Source organism: Odocoileus virginianus, chromosome 24 (assembly GCF_023699985.2).
Source record: "Odocoileus virginianus isolate 20LAN1187 ecotype Illinois chromosome 24, Ovbor_1.2, whole genome shotgun sequence".
NCBI lineage: Eukaryota > Metazoa > Chordata > Mammalia > Artiodactyla > Cervidae > Odocoileus > Odocoileus virginianus.
This window is the reverse complement of record NC_069697.1, coordinates 51,163,531-51,184,990: the sequence shown is the minus strand read 5'-3', so window position 1 is coordinate 51,184,990 and position 21,460 is coordinate 51,163,531. Positions and strand designations below refer to the sequence as shown.

At 45.4% G+C, this 21,460-nt stretch overlaps 1 protein-coding gene across 4 annotated transcripts in view; it reads left to right on the top strand.

Moving 5' to 3' along the window:
* OS9 (OS9 endoplasmic reticulum lectin) overlaps positions 1-15,069 on the top strand; it is a 34,568-nt gene extending 19,499 nt beyond the window's left edge. For 2 of the 4 annotated variants that reach the window (XM_070454700.1, XM_070454698.1), the window contains 10 exons: positions 10,010-10,220; positions 10,336-10,437; positions 10,648-10,745; positions 10,945-10,996; positions 11,609-11,697; positions 11,927-12,202; positions 12,436-12,661; positions 13,548-13,712; positions 13,872-13,984; positions 14,304-15,069. In XM_070454700.1, the coding sequence (XP_070310801.1) occupies positions 10,010-10,220; positions 10,336-10,437; positions 10,648-10,745; positions 10,945-10,996; positions 11,609-11,697; positions 11,927-12,202; positions 12,436-12,661; positions 13,548-13,712; positions 13,872-13,984; positions 14,304-14,429 (1,458 nt within the window). In that variant the 3' untranslated portion in view covers positions 14,430-15,069. The remainder of the gene's footprint in view (positions 1-10,009; positions 10,221-10,335; positions 10,438-10,647; positions 10,746-10,944; positions 10,997-11,608; positions 11,698-11,926; positions 12,203-12,435; positions 12,662-13,547; positions 13,713-13,871; positions 13,985-14,303) is intronic. The other 2 variants (XM_020878451.2, XM_070454699.1) reach the window with 2 other exon arrangements.
* The last annotated feature ends 6,391 nt before the right edge of the window (positions 15,070-21,460 follow it).

Genomic DNA, 21,460 nt, shown 5'->3' with positions numbered 1-21,460 from the left:
TCCTATTTGGAACCAGTCTGTTGTTCCATGTTCAGTTCTAACTGTTGTAGCATCAGTAATTAGGTTCCTTTTTTCAGGTTATTCCTTTTGCATGTAATTCTGTCCTTAGAGTACATCAGAGAATTCACATAGGTGTAAAATTCTAAAAATGCAGTGAGGGTGGGAAGACCTGCTCCCCAGAAGTCACATCTTAGTGCACACCAGAGAATTCACACAGGAGAGAAACCCTGTGAGTGTAGTGAATGTGGGAAGGCTTTTACCCAAAATTCAGCTCTTGGAGTACACCTGAGAATTCACACAGAGGAGAGACCTTATGAATTATGAATGTGGAAATCCTTTGTCCATAAAACAGCTATTAGAGTATATCACACCAGAATGCATACTTAGGGAAATCCCTGGAGTATAATGAGTTTGAAAAATGCTAAAGGAAGTATGGGGCTTCCCAAGTGGCTCAGTGGTAAAGAATCCACCTGCCAAGCAGGAGATGCAGATTCAGTCCCTGGGTGGGGAAGATCCCCTGGAAATGGAAATGGCAGAATCCCATGGACAGAGGAGCCTGGCAGGCAACAGTCCATAGGGTCTCAAAGAGTTGGACATGACTGAGTGACTAGACAGCAGCAACAGATTTTGTTCCTGGTCAGTCTCGGGAGGCTGGTCAGTTTTATTAGACTTTTCCAAGAACTAGTTTCAGCTCTGTTGAGCTTCTGTATCATATTTGTTTTCCATTGTATTTATTTCCAGGCTAATCGTTCTTTTCCTTCCTTCTACTGTTTTCAGCTTTAATCTGCTTTCCTCCCCTAATTTCTTGGGCACTTAACACATTTCCATCTTTTCCTCTTCTGCATCTCTTAGAGATTTCTCTCCAGTAACTCCAAATATGTTAGTTTTATGAGGCTATTTTAAGTTTTTAATCTAATTTTCAAATTGATAATACTCTCCCATAACTCAAAACCCAGAAACTATAAAGGTGTGCTATAAAAGTTTCCCCTCCCAAACTTACCTGCCACCAGCTCATTTTCCATCATGCCCTCCCCCAGCACCCAGTAATCCTGCTCGTATCATTCTGTAGCCTTCCAGCCTTTCTTTGTGTGTTTAAAAGCAGTTGTGATTAGAGATTTTTATTTCCTGTTCCCCCCCCTTTTTTAAACATACAATGCGCAGTATGTTAAAAATTCTTTGTACCACCTTATTTTTATACATCTGGACAAAAATTCTTAGCGACCTTTCAGGGGCAGTACATCTAGAACTTTATTCTTTGTTTTCATGTTTCCATAATATTCCATCGTATGAATGTTCTATCATTTTGTCACCGTTACTGTATGCTTAAACTCATTTCCCTCCTACTTTTTGTCATTACAGAAGATAATTCTATTATACATACATATACGTGTAACTGTATCTTGAAAGTATAATTGCTGGGTGCAGGTGATATATATTTAAAGATTGTCTGTAAAAACTTTCTGTTACAGAAAATGAGAAACATAAAAACAGAATTGTCCAGTGACTTCCCTATGTATCATCTGGCTTCAACCAATATGGCCAGTCTCGTTTCATCTATCCCCTTGCCCACCTCCATGCACTATACTTCGACTCCCAGCTTATTTGAAAGCAGATTGCAGGCATCATCTCATTTCATCCTTAAATATTTCTGTGTTATCCCTAAAAGACTAGAGCTCTTTTAAAAATACAACCACAGTACTATATCACACTAAAAAAATTAACCATCATTTCTTATCACCAAATAGTCAATCATTTCAAGTTTCCCTGATTATCTTATATATATATATCTATATATCATAATTACATAGACTTTCATGGTTATACCATTAGAGTCCTTTCAGATTTGGTGAGACAGGTACAGTACAGTGTATGTCAGTGTCTATGAATGGTTCTTTGTGTTTGAAAAGAACATGTCCCCTGCTGGGAGGCACGATGTTTTCTGTATGTCTTTTAGGTCATGCTGTTCAAATCTTTTGTATCCTTACTGATCTGTCTCCCACTATAATTATGGATTTGTCTGTTTTTACTTATTATTCTTTCAATTTACTCGTCATTATTCTGTCAGCTGTTGCTTTTTGTATCTTGGGGCTAGATATCAATTTATTCAGCAAATGTTTATTAAGTGCTTCTATGTGCCAGGAACTGTTCTAGTTGCTAGAGATATTTCAAGAGAACATGAGACAAAAATGCCTCGTCTCTTTGGGAGAGACAGACAAGGAAGATAAAGAATTACGCACAATTGAAATGATTATTCCTCATAAATTGAATGTTTTCACATTATGAATTGACCTCTTAGTAATTTTTTTATTTTAAGTCTCTGGTGTGGTAGTAATACAGTTGTAATGGCTTTCATTGAGTTATGTTCACTGATTTTTTTCATCCTTTTGTTTTTACCTTTTCTATATTCTTAAGTGTGTCTCCAAATAGCATGCACTTGTATTTAAAACATTTTTAGCCATTTATATATGTGTGTGTATATATTTGGACTTATGTCTAACATTTTATTTTATGCTTTCCTTTGTTCCACTTTTTCTCTCCTTCCTTGCTTTTGGTTTATCTTAATGATGACACTTTTCTCTCATCTCAGTGGGAAGTTTTGCTCTCTTTATTTTTTAAAATAACACATTTATGGAGATGTAAGTCACCTAGCACACAATTCAGGGTGTATTTCAGTGGCTTTTTCATGTATCCAGAGGTGTGCAGCCATCAGCACAGTCCATTGTGGACCGTTGTCATCACCCTGGAAGAAATCCGCTACGCCTGAGCAGCTGCTTTCTATTCCACCTCCACTCCCCACCCCATCCACCGCTCCAGACGCCCTCTCCTCTGTGACTCTGTAGATGGGATGTGTGTAATGCGTGAACTTTTGTATCTGGCTTCTTTCATTTATCATGTGTTCAAGAGTCATCTGTGTGTAGCGTGTACCCGCACTGCTTTACATTTTATTGCCAAACAACATTCCACATTCTATCGATTCATTCATCAGTTGGTGAACACTTGGGTTGTTTGCACTTTTTGGCTATTATGAACAACAGTGCTTTTAACATATGTCAACAGGTTTTTGTGTGGTTTTTTTCTTTCGGTATATACCAAGGAATAGAATTGCTGGATCATATGGTAATTCTGTATTAAATTGCCAGACTTTAATATTTTTAGATTGCCAGACTGTCATTAAATTCTATATTTAATTGCCAGACTTTTTCTGAAAAGTCCGATTGTTTTATTATATAATCCCACAAGTGGTGGGTGAGAGTTTGAATTTCTCCACATCCTCATCGACACTTGTTCCTTCATCTTTTTAAAAATTAATTAATGAATTTTGTTTTATTTTTGGCCACGCATCGTAGCAGTACGCGGTCTCCTCACGGAGGCGGCTCCTCTTGTGGCGGGCTTCAGTAGCTGCGGGAGGCGGGGCAATGACTGTGGCCCTTGGGTCCTAGGTTGCTGGGTCAGTAGCGGTGGCTTAGTTGCTCCTCGGCACGTGGAATCTTCCCAGACCAGGGACTGAACCTGTGTCCTCTGCACTGGCAGGTGGATTCTTAACCACTGGACCACCAGTGATGCCCTGTTTTCCATCTTTTTGACTGTAGCCTTCCTGGCGACTATGAAGTGGCATCTCATTGTGGTTTTGATTTGCATTTCCTGATAGTTAACAATGTGGAGCATCTTTTCAGGGGCATATTAGCAATTTGTCTTTTTTCTTTAGAGAAATGTCTGTTCAGATCTTTCACCCATTGAAACTTGCATTGTCATTTTATTATTGAGTTGTAAAACTTCTTTGTATATTCTAGATACAAGTTCCTTATTAGATATATGATTTGCAAATATTTTCTCCCATTCTGTGGATTGTCATTTCACATTCTTGATGGTGTCCTTTACAACACAATGGCCTTTAATTTTGATGGATTCCAATTTATCTTTTTTTTCCTTTTGTTACTTGTGCTCTTGATATTGTGTCTAACAAATCATTGCCTCATTTAAGGCCAAGAAGACTTATACTTATGTTTCCTTCTAAGAGTTTTATAGTTTTACCTTTAGGTCTTTGATCCAATGGGAGTTAATTTTTATGTATGGTATGAAGTGGGAGTCAAACTTCATTGTTTTGCTTGTAGATATCCTTTTGACTTAGCATCATTTGTTGAAACGACAATTCCCATTGAATCATCTTGGTAACCTTATTGAAAGATGATAATAGTGAAGGTTAATTTCTGGATTCAGTTCTGTTTCATTGGTCTGTATACTTACATTAGTATCACAATGTCTTAATATTGTAGCTTTGTAGCAAGCTTTGAAATCCATAAGTACGATTTGAAATCCAGTCCTGTTCTTCAAGATTGTTTTGGCTATGTGGAGTTCCTTAAATTTTCATGTGAGTTTTATGAACATAACTTCTGCAAAGAAGGCACCTGAAATTTTGGTGGAGATTGCAGTTAAATCTGAAGATCAATTTGGGGAGTATTGCCATCTTCACAATATTAAGTCTTATAATCTGTGAACTTGGATGTCTTTCCATTTAAATCTTTAATTTTTTTCAGCAATGTTTTGTAGTTTTGGGGGTTTTTGTTTTGTTTTTTGCCTTTGAAATAGCAGATGTTAAAGAATAGTTAGCTATTGTTTTTATAATATTACATTTTAAATTTATTTTTTAAATGGGAGCATCATTGGTTTAGGGAATTCCATGGTCTCATAGAATAAGTTGGGAAGTGTTCCCTCTTCTTCTATTTTTTGTGTTTTGGGTTTTTTAAAAATATCTATTTTAAAATATTATTTATTTTTGGTTGCACTGTCTTTGTTGCTGTGCATGGACTTTCTCTGGTTGTAAAGAGCAGGAGCTCCCCTCTAGTTTTGGTGCCCGGACTTCTCTTGTTGCAGAGCATCAGCTCTCGAGCTCAGTCGCAGGAGTCGTGGCACACGGGCTTAGTTGCCCTACAGCGTGTGGAATCTTCCCGGACCAGGAATTGAACCCATGTCCCTGCACTGGCAGGGGGGTTCTTGACCACTGGGCCACCAGGGGAGGCATTATTTATCTGTCTATCTATGCCAGGCATGCAGGATCTTCTAGTTGCAGCATGCAGGATGTTTAGTTGTGGCAAGCGGACTCTTACTTGCGTCACGTGGGGTCTGTCTCCTTGACCAGGGATCAGGCCTGTGCCGCCTGCCGTGGAAGTGCGAGTCACTGGACCACCAGCGACGCCCCTCCTCTTCTGTTTTTATGAAGAGTTTGAGACCAGTTGGAATTTTTATGTTTTAAATGTTTGGTAAAATTCATCAGTAGACCCATTTGACCCAAGCTTCCCTGTGTGGGGAGTTGTTTTTAATTACTAATTTAACCTCGTTAATTGTTACTGGTCTAATTCAGATTTTTTCTTCTTTGGTCAGTTTTTGTATTTTGTGTCTTTCTAGAAATTTGTCCATTTCATCTGAGTTGTCTGATTTATTGGCATATAGGTGACCATGGTATTCCTTTACAATCCTTTTTACATCTTGAAGGTTGGTAGCAATGTTCCTTCTTTCATTTTCAATTGTACCAACTTGAGTCTTCTCTTTTATCCTTGATCAGTCTAACTAAAGTTTTGTCACTTTATTGATCGTTTCAGTAATCAACTTTTAGTTTCTCTATTATTTTTCTGTTCTCTATTTCATTCATTCCTTTTCTAATCTGTATTATTTCTTTCCCTCTGCTTGCTTTGGGTTTAGTTTGCTCTTTGTTTTTTAGTTTCAAAGTGGAAGTTCAGGTTATGGATTTGATATCTTTCTTCTTTTTTATACTTTACAGGTAAAAGTTTTCTTCTAAGCACTGCTTTAGCTGCATCCATAAGTTTTGATAAATTATGTCTTCATTGTGTTTTCATTCATCTCAGTATTTTCTAATTTTCTTGTTATTTCTTTGAGCCATTGGTTACTTAGGAGTGTATTAATTTCTACATATTTGTGAATTTCCAAGATTTCTTTGTTATTAATTTCTAATATCATTACACTGTGGTTAGAGAACATACTTTGTCCCTGTTTTTAAAAAAATGTATTTTATTGAAATATAATTGATTTAACAATTATTGATTTCTGCTGTACAGTAAAGTGATTCAGTTATACATATATATACATTCTTTTTCATATTCTTTCCCATTATGGTTTATCACAGCATATTGAATATAGTCCCCTGGGCTATACGGTAGGACCTTGTTATCCAGTCTGCATATATATAGTCCCCTGGGCTATACGGTAGGACCTTGTTATCCAGTCTGCATATATATAGTCCCCTGGGCTATACGGTAGGACCTTGTTATCCAGTCTGCATATATATAGTCCCCTGGGCTATACGGTAGGACCTTGTTATCCAGGCTGCATATATACAGTCCCCTGGGCTATACGGTAGGACCTTGTTATCCAGGCTGCATATATACAGTCCCCTGGGCTATACGGTAGGACCTTGTTATCCAGGCTGCATATATACAGTCCCCTGGGCTATACGGTAGGACCTTGTTATCCAGGCTGCATATATACAGTCCCCTGGGCTATACGGTAGGACCTTGTTATCCAGGCTGCATATATACAGTCCCCTGGGCTATACGGTAGGACCTTGTTATCCAGGCTGCATATATACAGTCCCCTGGGCTATACGGTAGGACCTTGTTATCCAGGCTGCATATATACAGTCCCCTGGGCTATACGGTAGGACCTTGTTATCCAGGCTGCATATATACAGTCCCCTGGGCTATACGGTAGGACCTTGTTATCCAGGCTGCATATATACAGTCCCCTGGGCTATACGGTAGGACCTTGTTATCCAGGCTGCATATATACAGTCCCCTGGGCTATACGGTAGGACCTTGTTATCCAGGCTGCATATATATCATTCTCGGGGCTATACAGTAGGACCTTGTTATCCAGTCTGCATATATATAGTCCCCTGGGCTATACAGTAGGACCTTGTTTATCCATATTCCGCATATAATAGTTTGCATCTGCTTGGGCTTCCCTTGTGGCTCAAACAGTAAAGAATCCACCTGAAATGTGGGAAACCTGGGTTCGATCCCTGAGTTGGGAAGATCCCCTGGAGAAGGGAATGGCTACCCACTCCAGTATTCTGGCTGGAGAACTCCATTGGCAGAGGAGCCAGGCAGGCTATATAGTCCCTGGGGTCACAAAGAGTCAGATATGACTGATCTGACTCGCATCTGCTAACCCCAAACTTCCAATCCTCTTCTCCACCTCCCTTCCCCCTTGGCAATCACAAGTCCGTTCTCTATGTCTGTGAGTCAATTTCTGTTTCATAGATAAGTTCATTTGCATCATACTTTAGATTGATGTAAGTGACATAATAAGGTATTTGTCTTTCTCTCTCTGACTTACCTCACTTAGTATGATAATCTCTAGAGGCCCGTCCGTGTTGCTGCGGGTGCCGTTATTTCATTCTTTCTCACAGCTGAGCAGGATCCCAGCGTACACGCACCACACCTTCTTTACGCAGTGGTCTGTCAGCGGCCACTGAGGTTGTTTGCGTGCTTTGTCTTTGTAGATAGTGTTGCTGTGAACATAGGGGGTGCGTGTATCTTTTTTAATTATAGGAGAACATACTTTATATGATTTAAATTTTTAGCTCTTTGAATTTATCATAGTGACTTCAAAACGTTTCTCTCTGAAATCTAACATCTCTATCCTCTCACAGGCATTTTCTGTTGCCTGCTTTTTTCCTGTGTATGGGTCACACTTTGTTTCTTTGCATATCTCATAATTTTTTTATTGAAAAGTGAACAAAAATATATTAAAATATACCTAAAATACCTTTTAGGTAATATATTGGGGCAAGTCTGGATACTGATCCTTGGCCTCCACCATGAGACTTGTTTTGGTCACTTGCTTGTTTCTTTCGTGACTTGGCTGGGCTGTTTTAATGAGGCCTGCTCCTCCTGCCGTGTGAAGCCACTGATGTCACCCCCCCCGAGGGCACAGCCGCAGGCACGCCCACCGCCACCGTGGGTGCTGGTGGTGTCAGCACGGCTCCCTGTGGCCGTCTCTCTTGCTGAAGTGCTATCTGTCTGCCTCTGCTGGTAGCATACCCAGCTGCTCATACTCACTGACTGCTAGCCAACTGCTCTGTAATGTTTGACATGTGGGGCTTAAGTTGCCCCATAATCTGATCCAGTTAGATTTGGGCTTCTGTACCAGGGTTGTTTTTGATGATACCAGCTTCTTCTTTAGTGCTTACCACCAATTTTTTTCATTTTTTGGAAAGTGCCCTTAGGCTTAAACTTCCTCACACTGTTTCACAAGAAGTCAGTTCATCTGGAAGGAGCTTTGGAGCTTTCTGTTCTAATGGATTGCCTCTCCCCCTGGCAGAATCTCTAAGCCCCTGCTCTGGAGCTGATGTCAGAGACACTGACCCAGTTCTGTCAGAGTGACACTCCTGTTTTATGAGCAGAGACCTGGGCAGGGGTGATAGCCTCTGGTCCTCTCAGCTCTCATCTCCGTTGTGGAACCTCTGCCCTTTTAGTGATCTGTGTGAGGGTGATCAAGGCCCAGTATTCCTGTCCTTCTGCACCTGAGGTTCAGCCACTGTCCTGTGAGTGGGGCTGAGTGGAGGAAGGGAGTCCTCAGTCTCTTGACCATATTCAGCAGGAATTTATTCTCTGCAACTTGTAACTGGAGAGGATTGAGCAATATTGGTGGCCTGCCCCTCTGGTGATATACTCTATCCCTTGACTGGATGCCGAGGGAATAGAAGACCCATTTTTTTGGACCTTACTCATCTGGAGTGGAGCATCTGTCTGAGCTGTGAAGTCAGGGTTGGGGGAAAAGAAGGAGGGTCATGGCCCAAGTACTGCAAACTTTCACTATTCAAGATTTAGTGGATTTTCTTGAATAGATGTTTCTTAATTTGTTGTATGTCCTTAGTAAAATTTCCAGGGATTTTAAATGCCTGAGTTAAAAAAAAAAGTGTTTTCCAGTTATGGACTTTCAGTAGGGGGCGGACCTGCAGGGCTCCTTGTGCTGCCGCTGAGAAGTGGGGCCTCTCTTCTACTTGTAATGGTTACTTTAGAAATTACAGTGTGTGTGCGCGCTCAGTCATGTCCGACTCTTTGCTACCCCACGGAGCCCTGCCAGGCTCCTCTGTTCGTGAAATTTCCCGGCAAGAATACTAGAGCAGGTTGCCGTTTCCTTCTCCAGGGGATCTTCCTGACCCAGGATCGAACGCACATCTCTTGCATTGGCAGGCGGATTCTTTACTGCTGAGCCACCAGGGAAGCCCCAGAAATGACAGTGGTGAATCCTGGCCTAGCAAAGGCTAACGTTAATTGATGTCTTTACTCTCTTTCTGATTAATATAAAGACCTTAGAACTGTTTGAAGATGTTTTTAAGTCATACACACATGCATGCACACACACGGAATATACGTATTTCAAATACATATAAAAATATATATCAAATATGTGTAAGTATGTACATACTGTATTTACATAAAGCAAGAACACGAAACAGGAATCAGCTGGTTGCCTACAGTTACGTTGCCGAAGTTCAATTCATATTTTTACAACTTACCAGCTGGTCAGCCTGAACAAGTCCCTCAACTATATCAAACCCCAGTATCTTGAGCCACAGAGTTGAGATAACTATGACCTCCCTTACTGGGTTGTTGTGATAATTAAATGAGCTAATTCGTGTAAAGGGCTTCCCTGCTGGCTCAGTGGTAAAGAATCCGCCTGCCAGTGCAGGAGACGGGGGTTCCATCCCTGGGTCAGAGAGATCCCCTGCAGAAGGAAATGGCAACCCACTCTGGTATTCTTGCCTGGGAAATCCCATGGACGGAGGAGCCTGGCGGGCTACAGTCCACAGGGTTGCAAAAAAGGCAGATCCAACGTAGCAATGAAACAACAGTGCATCTATAGCACCATATACACAATGCACAGAGCACCATGCTTGACAGACTGTGAGTCCTCAGAGCAGCCAGCTGTGCTAAGAACTAACAGTGATGGTTGGTGGTGATCACTATTCGTCCTCCCGTCCTGGCAGTTCCTCTGCGATGAGGGCGCTGGTATCTCTGGGGACTACATTGACCGAGTGGACGAGCCCTTGTCCTGTTCTTACGTGCTGACCATCCGAACTCCTCGGCTCTGCCCTCACCCCCTCCTCCGGCCCCCACCCAGCGCTGCTCCCCAGGCCATTCTCTGCCACCCCGCCCTGCAGCCTGAGGAGTACATGGCCTACATCCAGAGGCAAGCTGGTGAGTGATTAAGAGGAAGGGAGGAAGGAGACACGAAGGGAGGGACAGGCGGAAGATCGAGTATTAAAGAGCTGAGACTGTGTCCCCGTCCTGCTGACGCGCTGTCTCCCGGTAGACTCAAAGCAGCACGGAGACAGGGCCGTAGAGGGGCGGCCAGACCTGGCCCCTGCAGCGTGGGGTGAGGCCAGGCCCGGGCTGCTGCCACCAAGGACAGCAGGTAGGTCCTGAGTCCTGTCCCATGACACACGTCTCCGCTTCTTCCTCAGTGTTACTGTCCTGGGCACCCAGGGACGTGTGGTCCTCAACAGCCCCACAGCCCTGACTTCTGGGGTGGGGGAAGGAGTACTGCAGGCCCTAACACCTTACAAGAGGAGAGGGAAACATACCGTCTCTCCTTTCAGCCTCCTCCTTGTTTTCTGTATTCTAGGTGCAAGCCCAGCCAAGGAGAACAGTAAGGAATCAGATTTCTGGAAGGTGCTTCACGAGCCAGAGGAACAGCCCTCAGCGAGGGAGACCCAGGCCGAGGTGAGAGCCAGCTTCCTGGCCATTTCTCTGAGGATGCTGAACATGGGCTTCGGGTCGGAGGGCCACTCAAGCTGAGGTTCATTATGAGATGACCTCTTTTTACCTAGGGATGCAAGGACATACCCAGAGGCAGTGCCTTAAGAGTGTGGTTGGCATGCAGAAGCCTGCGTACTTGACTCTGCCCTTTTCTCCCCATCAGGAGCAGGAACCAAACCTTGAAGCCACAGACCCACGGCCAACCTCTCCCGACGGTGAGTGAACGCTCCATGTCTCCTATGTGCGTGCGTGTGTTTTCAGGTTGGTAAGCATGGCGTGGAGGGAGGCTGGGCGCTTCTCTAGGAGGACAGCAGAACACGGTTCCACTGCTTGCCTGACTCTATAGTCCTGGATAATTTCACTTAAGCCCAATTTCCTCACCCACAACATGTGGGCAGTAACCCCTACGTGAGAGGGCTGTTACAGGATTAAATGAGAGTGAATCTAGTTTACAGTACAATCCCTGGAACCGAGCAGACAAAAACGGGCTTGTATTTGTGGGAAGAGCAGGATTCACGGAGGAGGAGCCCTTGGCCCCAGAATCTCTTCTGTGGACCTAAAAGCCGGGCTGATTGCCAGGAAGGCCCCGGTGGCACGTGGACGAGCAGGGCACTCGGCAGCCTGCTCACATCCTTCTCGCTCTCAGCTGTGAGGCCCCCTTAGGCCCCCTGAGTGCTCTCTGGAGGGGTGTGTTGGCTGCTGTCTCTCAGACCAGACAGGTAGTTCCTGGAGCCGGGGACCATGTCCTTCCTTGGCTTCCTCAACTCCTCTTCTTAGGAAGTCAAAGTAGAATTAATTTATGATCTATTCCTATTCCTCCATCTCAGATTTTCAGAACAACGTACAGGTCAAAGTCATTAGGAGTCCCGCAGACTTGATCCGATTGATAGAGGAGCTGAAGGGTGGAACAAGAAAGGTGTGAGCCTGCTCCCGGGAAGGATGGAACCCTTCTCCCTGCTGAGGGCGCCCGGAGCACCACCCCTGAACTGGGCCCGAAGAGTTGCCTCAACTTCCTCACTCCTCATGCGTCCCCAACTAAACCACATCCCTGCTGTGTGCCGCGCCCCCCGCCCCCACCACGGTCTGTCTCTACGGAAACCCCAACCATCTGCCATCTCTCTTTCTCCTGATCCTCACCCATCCAGGGGAAGCCAAACGCAGACCAGGAGCAGCCTGGAGAGAGTGCTACAGAAGGCCCTTCCGGGGAACCAGAGGTGGAGGAAAGGGGCGGCCCAGAACAGCAGAAGGAGGTGGAAGAGGAGGAGGAAGATGAGGATGAAGGCGAAGACGAGGATGAACGGCAGCTGCTGGGGGAATTTGAGAAGGAACTGGAAGGTATACCGCTCCCATCAGACCGAGAGCGGCTCCGGGCGGAGGTGAAGGCTGGCATGGAGCGGGAGCTGGAGAACATCATCCAGGAGGTGAGCTCTGCTCTCCCGCCTGTGGCTTCCCGCTTCCTCCGCTGCCAGCGCCGGTAGGCGGGACCGGTCGAGGGGCGGGGAGAGAGCCCGAGCCACGCCTCGCCTGCCTGGGGCATTCAGCCAGGAGCCCTGAACTGCTAGTTGCTTAATTAAAACTGGGAAGGGGATCTGTGAGAACGATGAGACTTAGTCAGTACTCCCTTGTAGAGCTTGGACGACCCCTCACTCCCCAGATCCCTAACTCTCCACCGCCACCTTGGGCCTCCCAGACAGAGAAAGAGCTAGACCCAGACGGGCTGAAGAAGGAGTCAGAGCGCGAGCGGGCCATGCTGGCCCTGACGTCTACTCTCAGCAAACTCATCAAAAGGCTGGAGGAAAAACAGAGCCCAGAGCTGAGGAAGAAGCACCGAAAAAGGAGGATTGTCCCCAAAAAGCCTCCCCCGCCCCCTCAACCAACAGGTGAGGGCTGTCAGACAGGACCTGGCGGCCAGGTCCGTCACCTTTATCCCTTCTGAGAATGTGCACCCTCTCGCTCTTTCTGGAACACCATTCTCGCGCTTCCCAACACCTCTAGCTCTTTGCCTGGTCACTTCCTAGTGATCCATTTGAGAAGCAGCTTTCAGAGCCTGCGTGGCTCGCTGGCATGGCTGTTACCTGGCTTCTGTACATCCAGTGTCGAGCACTTTGCCGGCAGCTTGTGACTGATGAGGAGATGTTAAATGAGTGACTGTGAGTGTGTGGGCCAGAGACTGCGCACCTGTGACAGATGCTGCTGTCACCCAGGACTGCACAGGGCGTGCCCTCAGCTGGCAGAGAGGGAGGGCCAGCCCAGCTACTCGGAAGCCAGTCGCCTGGACAGAGTCACTCCCTTCCCGTTGTGTCCCGGTGTCTGTCCCATGGGTCCTGTGGGACAGGAGACCAGGCGTTCCAGGTCTAACGTCCTAGTTTCAATCCTTCCATCCTCCTACCTCTATTATAAACACTGAAATGTCTTTCAAGTCCCAACATAGGGTCCAAACCAAAGTCTTCCGACCTCCTTCTCTGCAGGCCCCAACTTCTCTGATTTTTGCTTCAAAGATAGTGGCTTTCCTGTGGGTGATGGGCAGAATTACTGGGTCCAGAGGGAGGAAAGGAGACTGCAGTCCGTGGAGGGAGCTTTACAGCTTGGAATGGGGTGGGGGTGGGGGGATGGGTCCTAGTTTATTCTGAAGGCTGACTGACATACCTGTTTGAGAGGGAATAGCTTGCCGAAAGCAGCTGACGGCCAGAGAGAGGCGAGCACCCCGGCCCCAGCCCTGGGGTCACGGCGCTGTTTTGTGTCTCCCTGTGTGTCTCCCCCTCTAAGAGGAGGATCCTGAGCACAGAGTCCGGGTCCGGGTCACCAAGCTCCGTCACGGAGGCCCCAATCAGGATCTGACTGTCCTCGAGATGAAACGGGAAAACCCGCAGCTGAAACAAATCGAGGGGCTGGTGAAAGACCTGCTGGAGAGGGAGGGACTCACAGCCGAAGGTGGGCCCTGGGGGGCGGGCTGGATTCAGAGCTGTTGGAAGGGCTTGCTGCCGGAAGTGGAGGGGCTGGGGACCTCGGCTGGGGACCCAGGGGGCAGAGGACCTGCACTGGAGCTGCCCCCTGGCCTCTCCTCTCACTGCCCATCCCACTCCTTTCCAGGGAAAATTGAGATCAAAATTGTCCGACCAGGGACAGAAGGGACTGAGGAGGATGCACGTTGGCTGACTGATGAGGACACAAAAAACCTCAAGGAGATTTTCTTCAATATCTTGGTGAGAGGCACCCCGCCCCTGAGTCCTGAACTTCCCGCCTTCCCTGTCCCCCAGCAGGCTGCGGGGTTGAGGGTGAGGTTTAGCGTCCTCCAGGCACCCCCAGCCTCGCCTCTACCCAAGCCTCAGTTTGCTCATCTATAAGATGAGGCTGTCAGTTCTGGGTGTTGGGGTCTCAGCAAGAGCCCTACAAGTCTCCCGTGTGAGTGCTGGCTCCTGCTGCCCCCCAGCAACCGCGCGCCCGCCCCCCAGCCCGTCCCCCAGTGCCTGCTGCGGCCGCTGCTCATCCCGCTCCCCAGCCCGCCCTGCGGCCTTCCCCCAGGTGCAGGGAGCGGAAGAGGCCCAGAAGGAGCGGCAGCGGCAGAAAGACCTGGAGAGCAACTACCGCCGGGTGTGGGGCTCCCCCGGCGGGGAGGGCACCGGGGACCTGGATGAGTTTGACTTCTGAGACCGCCACCGCCAGCTTGCCAAAGAGTCCGGAGTCTTCCTAGACCGGCCCTGCCTCTGTCCCCCACAACCCCCGGGGCCCGGAAGGCGAAGCAGCAGAGAGCTGAGCTGTGAGCTGTGGGCCCCGAGGCCCTCCTGGGGTGTGGAGGGCCGTGGGGCAAGTGCTGCTGCTGCTGCGGAGACCTGGAGGCCTCCCAGGCCTGTGTGATCTGCTGCCCCTGCTTCTGCCCACACCCTCTCCCTTCCCTCCTGGCTTCCCCTGCCGTCACCCCCCAGCTCATGGGTTCCTTTCCCCTCCCTAAGAGCGTTTTGAGATCTTTTGAGTAGAGCAGGGAGAGTGAGAAGAGTGGGGCCGGTCAGCAGGCCCTAAGGGGTAGTAGGCCCCCCGCCCCTGCCCTAGTCCTGTTGAGAGTCACCTCCCTGCTTCCCCCAGATCAGCTTGAGATAGTCCCTTTTCCTTTCCACACTGTTCCCTACAAATCTGTGCTTCTGAGTGGAAGCACCTTCTCTCTGTTGCTGAGAAAAATGGGAAGAAAGTTGCCCACCACCTCTGACACAATCCCACGAAAAGGGTAGGCTACAGACCCACCTACCATGTTCTTGAACAATCAGGTTTCTAAATAAAGAACTGGACCATCAAAGCATCCATCTTTTTTTCTTTGGGGTGGGGGGCTCATCAGGGAGGAGACCTGGTGTTCTCCTAGGGTGGAGGGCATGCGCCCTGATCCCCTTCTGTGCTTCAGAGTCAGGGCAGCGGCAGTGATCTGGGGCGTGCAGAAGAGACCAGGACAGTGGAACAGCCTGCCGGCTGGCCGGGGCTGGAGCAGTTGCAGTGCTGGGCGCCCTCCTTTTCCTCCTCTGTCCACTTCTGTCCCTTCTCCCCCTGCACATCCCACAGCGTCCCTGCCAGGGGGGTCCTCCTGCTGCAGACTCCACCCCGCACCTGCCAGCCATACCCCTTCATTGCCCAGAAAAGACCTCTAGCTTCAGTCATGCCCAGAGAGAGGGCTGCCACTCACACAGGCCCGCTCCTGAGTCTGCCAGTGTTGCTGGCCTGGTTAGGTGCCTCCCTCTCTTCCTCACGACCAGGTGCAAATCTAGGTCCCCCGCTTCTCCTACGTCTTCCTCTGTCTGCACTTCTCAGGTGCAGCATTTCTGCCGACAACTTCACTGACTCGTGACTTAAGAAATGGCGTGAAACTCCCAGGCCTCCAAAAGGGGACAAAAAGATTCAGTTGTGGAAGGAAGCTGTATGAGGCTCACCCTCTTCCTGCTGAAAGTGGTCTTATACTTGCTGAGCAAGTTATACTTACATTATTTTATTTAAAATTACAAATGGGTAGGCTTCTAAACCCTGCAACCCCAGATCCACTTGTGCATCTTAACGAGAGGGATCTAAGACACCTCCACAATAGCAGCTACAGGCAGAATGGTGGATTCAAACCCTCACCCCCCCCCCCCCCACTTACTGTTAGCAGGGCCTTGAACAAGCTGTTTGATTTTTGCAGTGCTGTGTCCTCCGGGGTAAACTGTGGACAACTGCACTGGCCTTGGGTGGTGGTGAGGATTGCATCAGACAGCGCGTGTGCCGCGCTCTTAGCACAGTGCCTGGCCCACGGGAAGTACTCAGAACAGAATAAACTAGCTGAGCTCTGAAGAGACTGGAAGGTACTTGGAGACAAGAGTCATGGAAGGAATACCATCAGAAGCTGTAGCAGAATTTTGTAGGATGGGAGCGTGGGGACAGGCAGGAGGCTTATCTGTGACTTGATGGAGGCATAAAGGCTTAACATCATCAGGAAAAACAGTGCATATAAGTGCACATGGAATATTCTCTAGGACAGACCATATACTAGGACACAAAACAAGCCTCAAAACATTTAATTGGATAGAAATTATTTCAAGTATCTTTTTTGATTATAAAAGCATGAAACTAGAAATCAACCACAAAAAAGAGAAACAAAAAAAAACCAATTACACAGATTAAACCATGTGGTACTAAAAAAAACAATGGGTCAATGATGAGATCAAAGAGAAAATTTAAAAATACCTTGAGACAAATGACAATGAAAAGATAACCATACAAAATCTATGAGATGCATTAAAAGCAGTCTTTAGAAGGAAGTTCATGACCATACAGACCTTCCTCAGAAAACAAGGAAAATCTCAAATAATCAACCTGGAGAAAGAAAAAGAACAAACCACCTACAACAAGCAGAAGGAAGAAAACAAAGATGAAAGAGTAAATAAAATAGGGATTTAAAAAAACAACAACAATAGAAAAAGTCAATGAAGCCAAGAGCTGAGTCTTTGAAAGGGTAAACAAAATAAGAAAAACCTCTGGCCAGGCACACCAAAAAGAAAAGAGAAAGGACCCAAATCAAATAAGAAATGAAAGAGGAGAAATAACCAATACTGTAGAAATTTTCAAAATGTTAAAAAATACTATAAACAATTAAGTGCCAAAAATTGGACAACCTAGATGAAATGGACAAGTTTCTAGAAATATATTCCACCAAAACTGAATCAAAAAGAATTAATCTGAATAACCTAATCATTAGAAGTGAAATAAAATTTGTAACTTAAAAACAATAAAATACAACTCCCTGCAAACAAAAGCCCATGACCAGGTGGCTTCACTGGGGAATTCTACCAAACTTATAAAAGAAGAAACTATACTGATTGTTCTCAAATTCTTCCAAAAGACTGAAGAGGAGGGAACAGTCCCAAGTCATTCTATGAAGCCTCCATCATTCTGATACCAAAACCAGACAAAAACACTACAAAAAAAGAAAATTACAGGCCAATATCTTTGAAGAATACAGACACAGAAATTCTCGACAAAATATTAACAAGCTGAATCCAACAAAGATCATGTACCACAATCAAGTACAGGCCAATATCTTTGAAGAATACAGACACAGAAATTCTCGACAAAATATTAACAAGCTGAATCCAACAAAGATCATGTACCACAATCAAGTACAGGCCAATATCTTTGAAGAATATAGACACAGAAATTCTCGACAAAATATTAACAAGCTGAATCCAACAAAGATCATGTACCACAATCAAGTTGGATTCATCCTTGAGACAAAGGATAGTCCTTGGGACAAGGATACAAAGATCAATGTGATACACCACATCAACAAAAAAAAAGACAAAAGCACAGGATCATCTCAATAGATGAAAAAAGGCATCTAATAAAATTCAACATCTATCCATATTTTAAAGAAAACTCTGACCACAGTGGGTACAGAAGGAACATATCTCAACATAATAAAAGCCATTTATTTATGACAAACCTACAGATTATATAATACTCAATGGTGAAAAGTAGAAAGCCTCCTTGCTAAAATCTGGAAGAAGACAAGGATGCCTACTCTCACGAAAGTACTGGAAGTCCTAGCCATAGCAATCAGACAAGGAAAAGAAACACAATGTATCCAGATTGAAAGGAAAGAGGTAAAACTGCCATTTATGTAGATGACATTATACTAGGTCAAAAAATTCTAAAGATACTACACAACACAACAACTGATAAACGAATTCAGCAAGATACAGGATACAAGATTAACATACAGAAATCTGTTGCATTTCTTTACACTAACAATGAAATGTCAGAAAAGGAAAGTAAAAAAAAAAAAAATCCCTGTTAAAATAACATTATCAAACAAAAACAAACAAACTTAGGAATAAACCTGACCAAGAAGGTGAAAGACTTACATGCTGAGAACTATAAAACATTGATAAAGGAAATTGAAGATGATTCAAAGAAATGGAAATATAGCCTGAGCTCTTGGATTGGAAGAATTAATATTATTAAAATGGCCATACTACCAAAGCAATCTATAGATTTAATGCAATTCCTATCAAAACACCCATGACAGTTTTCACAGACCTGGGACAAATAATCCTAAAATGTATATAGAATCATAATTAAAGATCCAGAATTCCCAAAACAATACTGAGAAAAAAGAACAAAGTTAAGAGACATAACCCTACCAGACCCCAGACCATACTACAAACCTACAGTAATCAAAACAGCATGATACTGGCAAAACCAGAAAAATGAACAAACAAAAAACCAGACATATGGATTAATGCAACAGAATAGAGAGCCCAGAAACAAGCTCATACACCTATGGTCAATTAATCTTTGACAAAGGAGGCAAGAATATTCAATGGAAAAAAAGGCAGTCTCTTTAGCAAGTGGTGTTGGGAAAGTTGGACAGCTGAATGTATACCAATGCAGTTAGAACACTCCCTTACACCAATCACAAAAATAAAGTCAAAATGGCTTAAAGACTTAAACATAAGATATGACACCATAAAATTCCTAGAAGAGAACATATGCAAAACATTTTCTGACATAAATCATATTGTTTTCATAGGTTAGTCTCCCAAGGCAATAGAAATAAAAGCAAAAATATGCAAATGGGACCTAATCAAACATAAGCTTTTGCACAGCAAAGGAAACCATAAATGAAATGAAAGGACAACCTATGGACTGGGAGAACATATTTGCAAATGATGCAACTGACAAGGGCTTAATTTCCAAAATATACAAACAGCTCATACTACTCAGTAACAACAATAGAAACCAACTGAGTCAAAAAATGGGTAGAAGACGTAAACATTTCTCCAAAGGAGACACAAATGATCAATAGGCACATGCAAAGATGCTCAACATTGCTAATTATTAGAGAAATGCAAATCAAAACTATGATGAGACATCCCCTCACACTGGGCAGAATGGCCTTCATTAAAAATGTGTACAAATAATAAATGCTGGAGGGGGTGTGGAGAAAGGGAGCTCTCCTACAGTGTTGGTGGGGATATATATTGGTGTAACAAGTATGGAAAAAGTATGGGGGTTCCTTAAAAAATAAACAGAGTTGCCATGTGATCCAGCAATCCCACTCCTGGGTTTATATCCAGAGAAAACTAATTCCAAGAGATGCATGTAGTTCAATGTTCATTGCAGCACTATGTATAATAGCCAAGACATGGAGGTAGCCTAAATGTCCATCGACAGATAAACAGATAAAGAAGGTGTGGCGCGCGCACACACACACACACACACAGAGGAATACTATTTAGCCATAAAAAAAGAATGAAATAGTGCCATTTGTAGCAACATGGGTAGACCTGGAAATTATACTATATAAGTCAGAAAGATAAATATCATATGATATCACCTATATGTGGAGTCTAAAATATGACACAAATGAACTTATTTATAAAATAAAAACAGACTCATAGATATTGAAAGCAAACTTCTAGTTAACCAAAAGGGAAAGTGGGTGGGGGAGGGATAAATTAGGAGTGTGGGATTAGCAGACACAAACTGTTATATATAAACAACAATGTCCTACTGTATAGCACAGGGAACAAACCATATTAAATACCTTGTAATAAATCATAGTGGAAAAGAATACCAAAAAATATGTATATACATGTGGGTGTATATATACACATATATGTGTATATGTAACTGAATCACTTTGCTGTTCACCAGAAACTAACACAACATTGTAAATGAACTACATAATTCAATAGAAAATAAAAATAAATAAAAAATAAAATAGAGCTCTAGAGACTTTGCTAGATTTAATTATTTTGTACTTTCAGTAATACATTCCCTTTTACTTTCCTTTGGCTTCTGGTAGAACTCCCAGCTGTGCTAAGGCAAACAAGAGGAGGGAGCCGGACGAGCGGCAGATGGTAACTGGAAGAGGGACAGCAGATGGAAGCAGGAGTCCAGGTAAGGACACCAAGGGGAACGGGGGGGCTGGCGTGGACGTTGGGGGCAGCAGCTCCCCTCCAGCCCGCAGGGAATCCACTTCCAGAGTCCTATTCTGCCACGGTCAGGAGGACCACCTTTTACAGTTCCCACAGGCCAGGATGCAGCCCATGACAGAAAGAAGCCAGTGGAGTCCTTAGTGAGGGGATCTGATGTGGGGCTGCTGACACCTTGACCACCTTTCACTGCTAGGAGCCGAAGGGAACATCCCCCCCGCCTCTGGTTCCCTGTGGTCATTCATTCTCTCCAGGGTCCTCGTTTCCTTCCCCCAGTCTCTCTCATTCAAGCTTCTGAGGAAGGGAGTGAGCGTTTGCTACCAGAAAAGGAAGTGAGGACGGAGCAGGGGCATCCAGGGGCTCTGATGAAGGGGGCATGGTGGCTGGGTCTCCCAGTCATCTTCTTTGCTACTTGCCTCTCTTCCTCTTGCTCTGCCTTCCCAGACCACACACCTGCGACTACATCTGCAACCCTGACTCCACCTTCTCCTGGAGGTCACCCAGCCTAGGATCCTGCAGAAGCGGGGCCTCCCACGTGAGTGGGACCTGGGCTCCTTCATGCAATCGGCTCAGTGGCGCACCTGAAGCCGAATGTCCCTCGGCTGAGGGGGCTGAGTGTGCCTGGGGGGCCAGAGCCAACTCTACCGGAAGACAATGGGCCATAGACCGGTTTATCAAGGTGGCTGACAACACGTGTGTAGCTGTGCAGGCTGCTGGCCCAACAGCACCCCCATCTGGCCCCTCTATCAGACCAAATGCTTTCAGCTGCAGATGAGGAGCAGCAGGACTGGCTACATGCTGAACCACAAGCTGCTGCAGCTCCGGGTGCGGTGCTGGCCTCAGGCTGCCATGTCCTCGCAGTCCTGTGCATGTCATGGGGGTGGGCAGATGTCTGCCTCAGCGGAACTGGAGTTTGTGACACCAGTGACATCTGTGGCTGGGAGATCTCCCAGCTCTTCCCTCCCTGCAAGGAGAGGGACTCTATAAAGCTCTACTTCTGGTACCTCAAAGGGAGTAGTCTGGCCTGGGGTGGTCCTCCAGGGCTGAGGCTGGAGCCCTGACCAGGTGCCCTCTGAGCAGATATTGTTGAGATTACAAATAAACAGATGCCACCAAGAGAACCTATCCAAGATCACTTAACTATGACGCGGAGGTACTGGTGTCAAAACCAGATTTGACTCCAAAGTTCTTGCTCTTAACCAAAGTGACCCTACCTTCTCATTCCTCCAG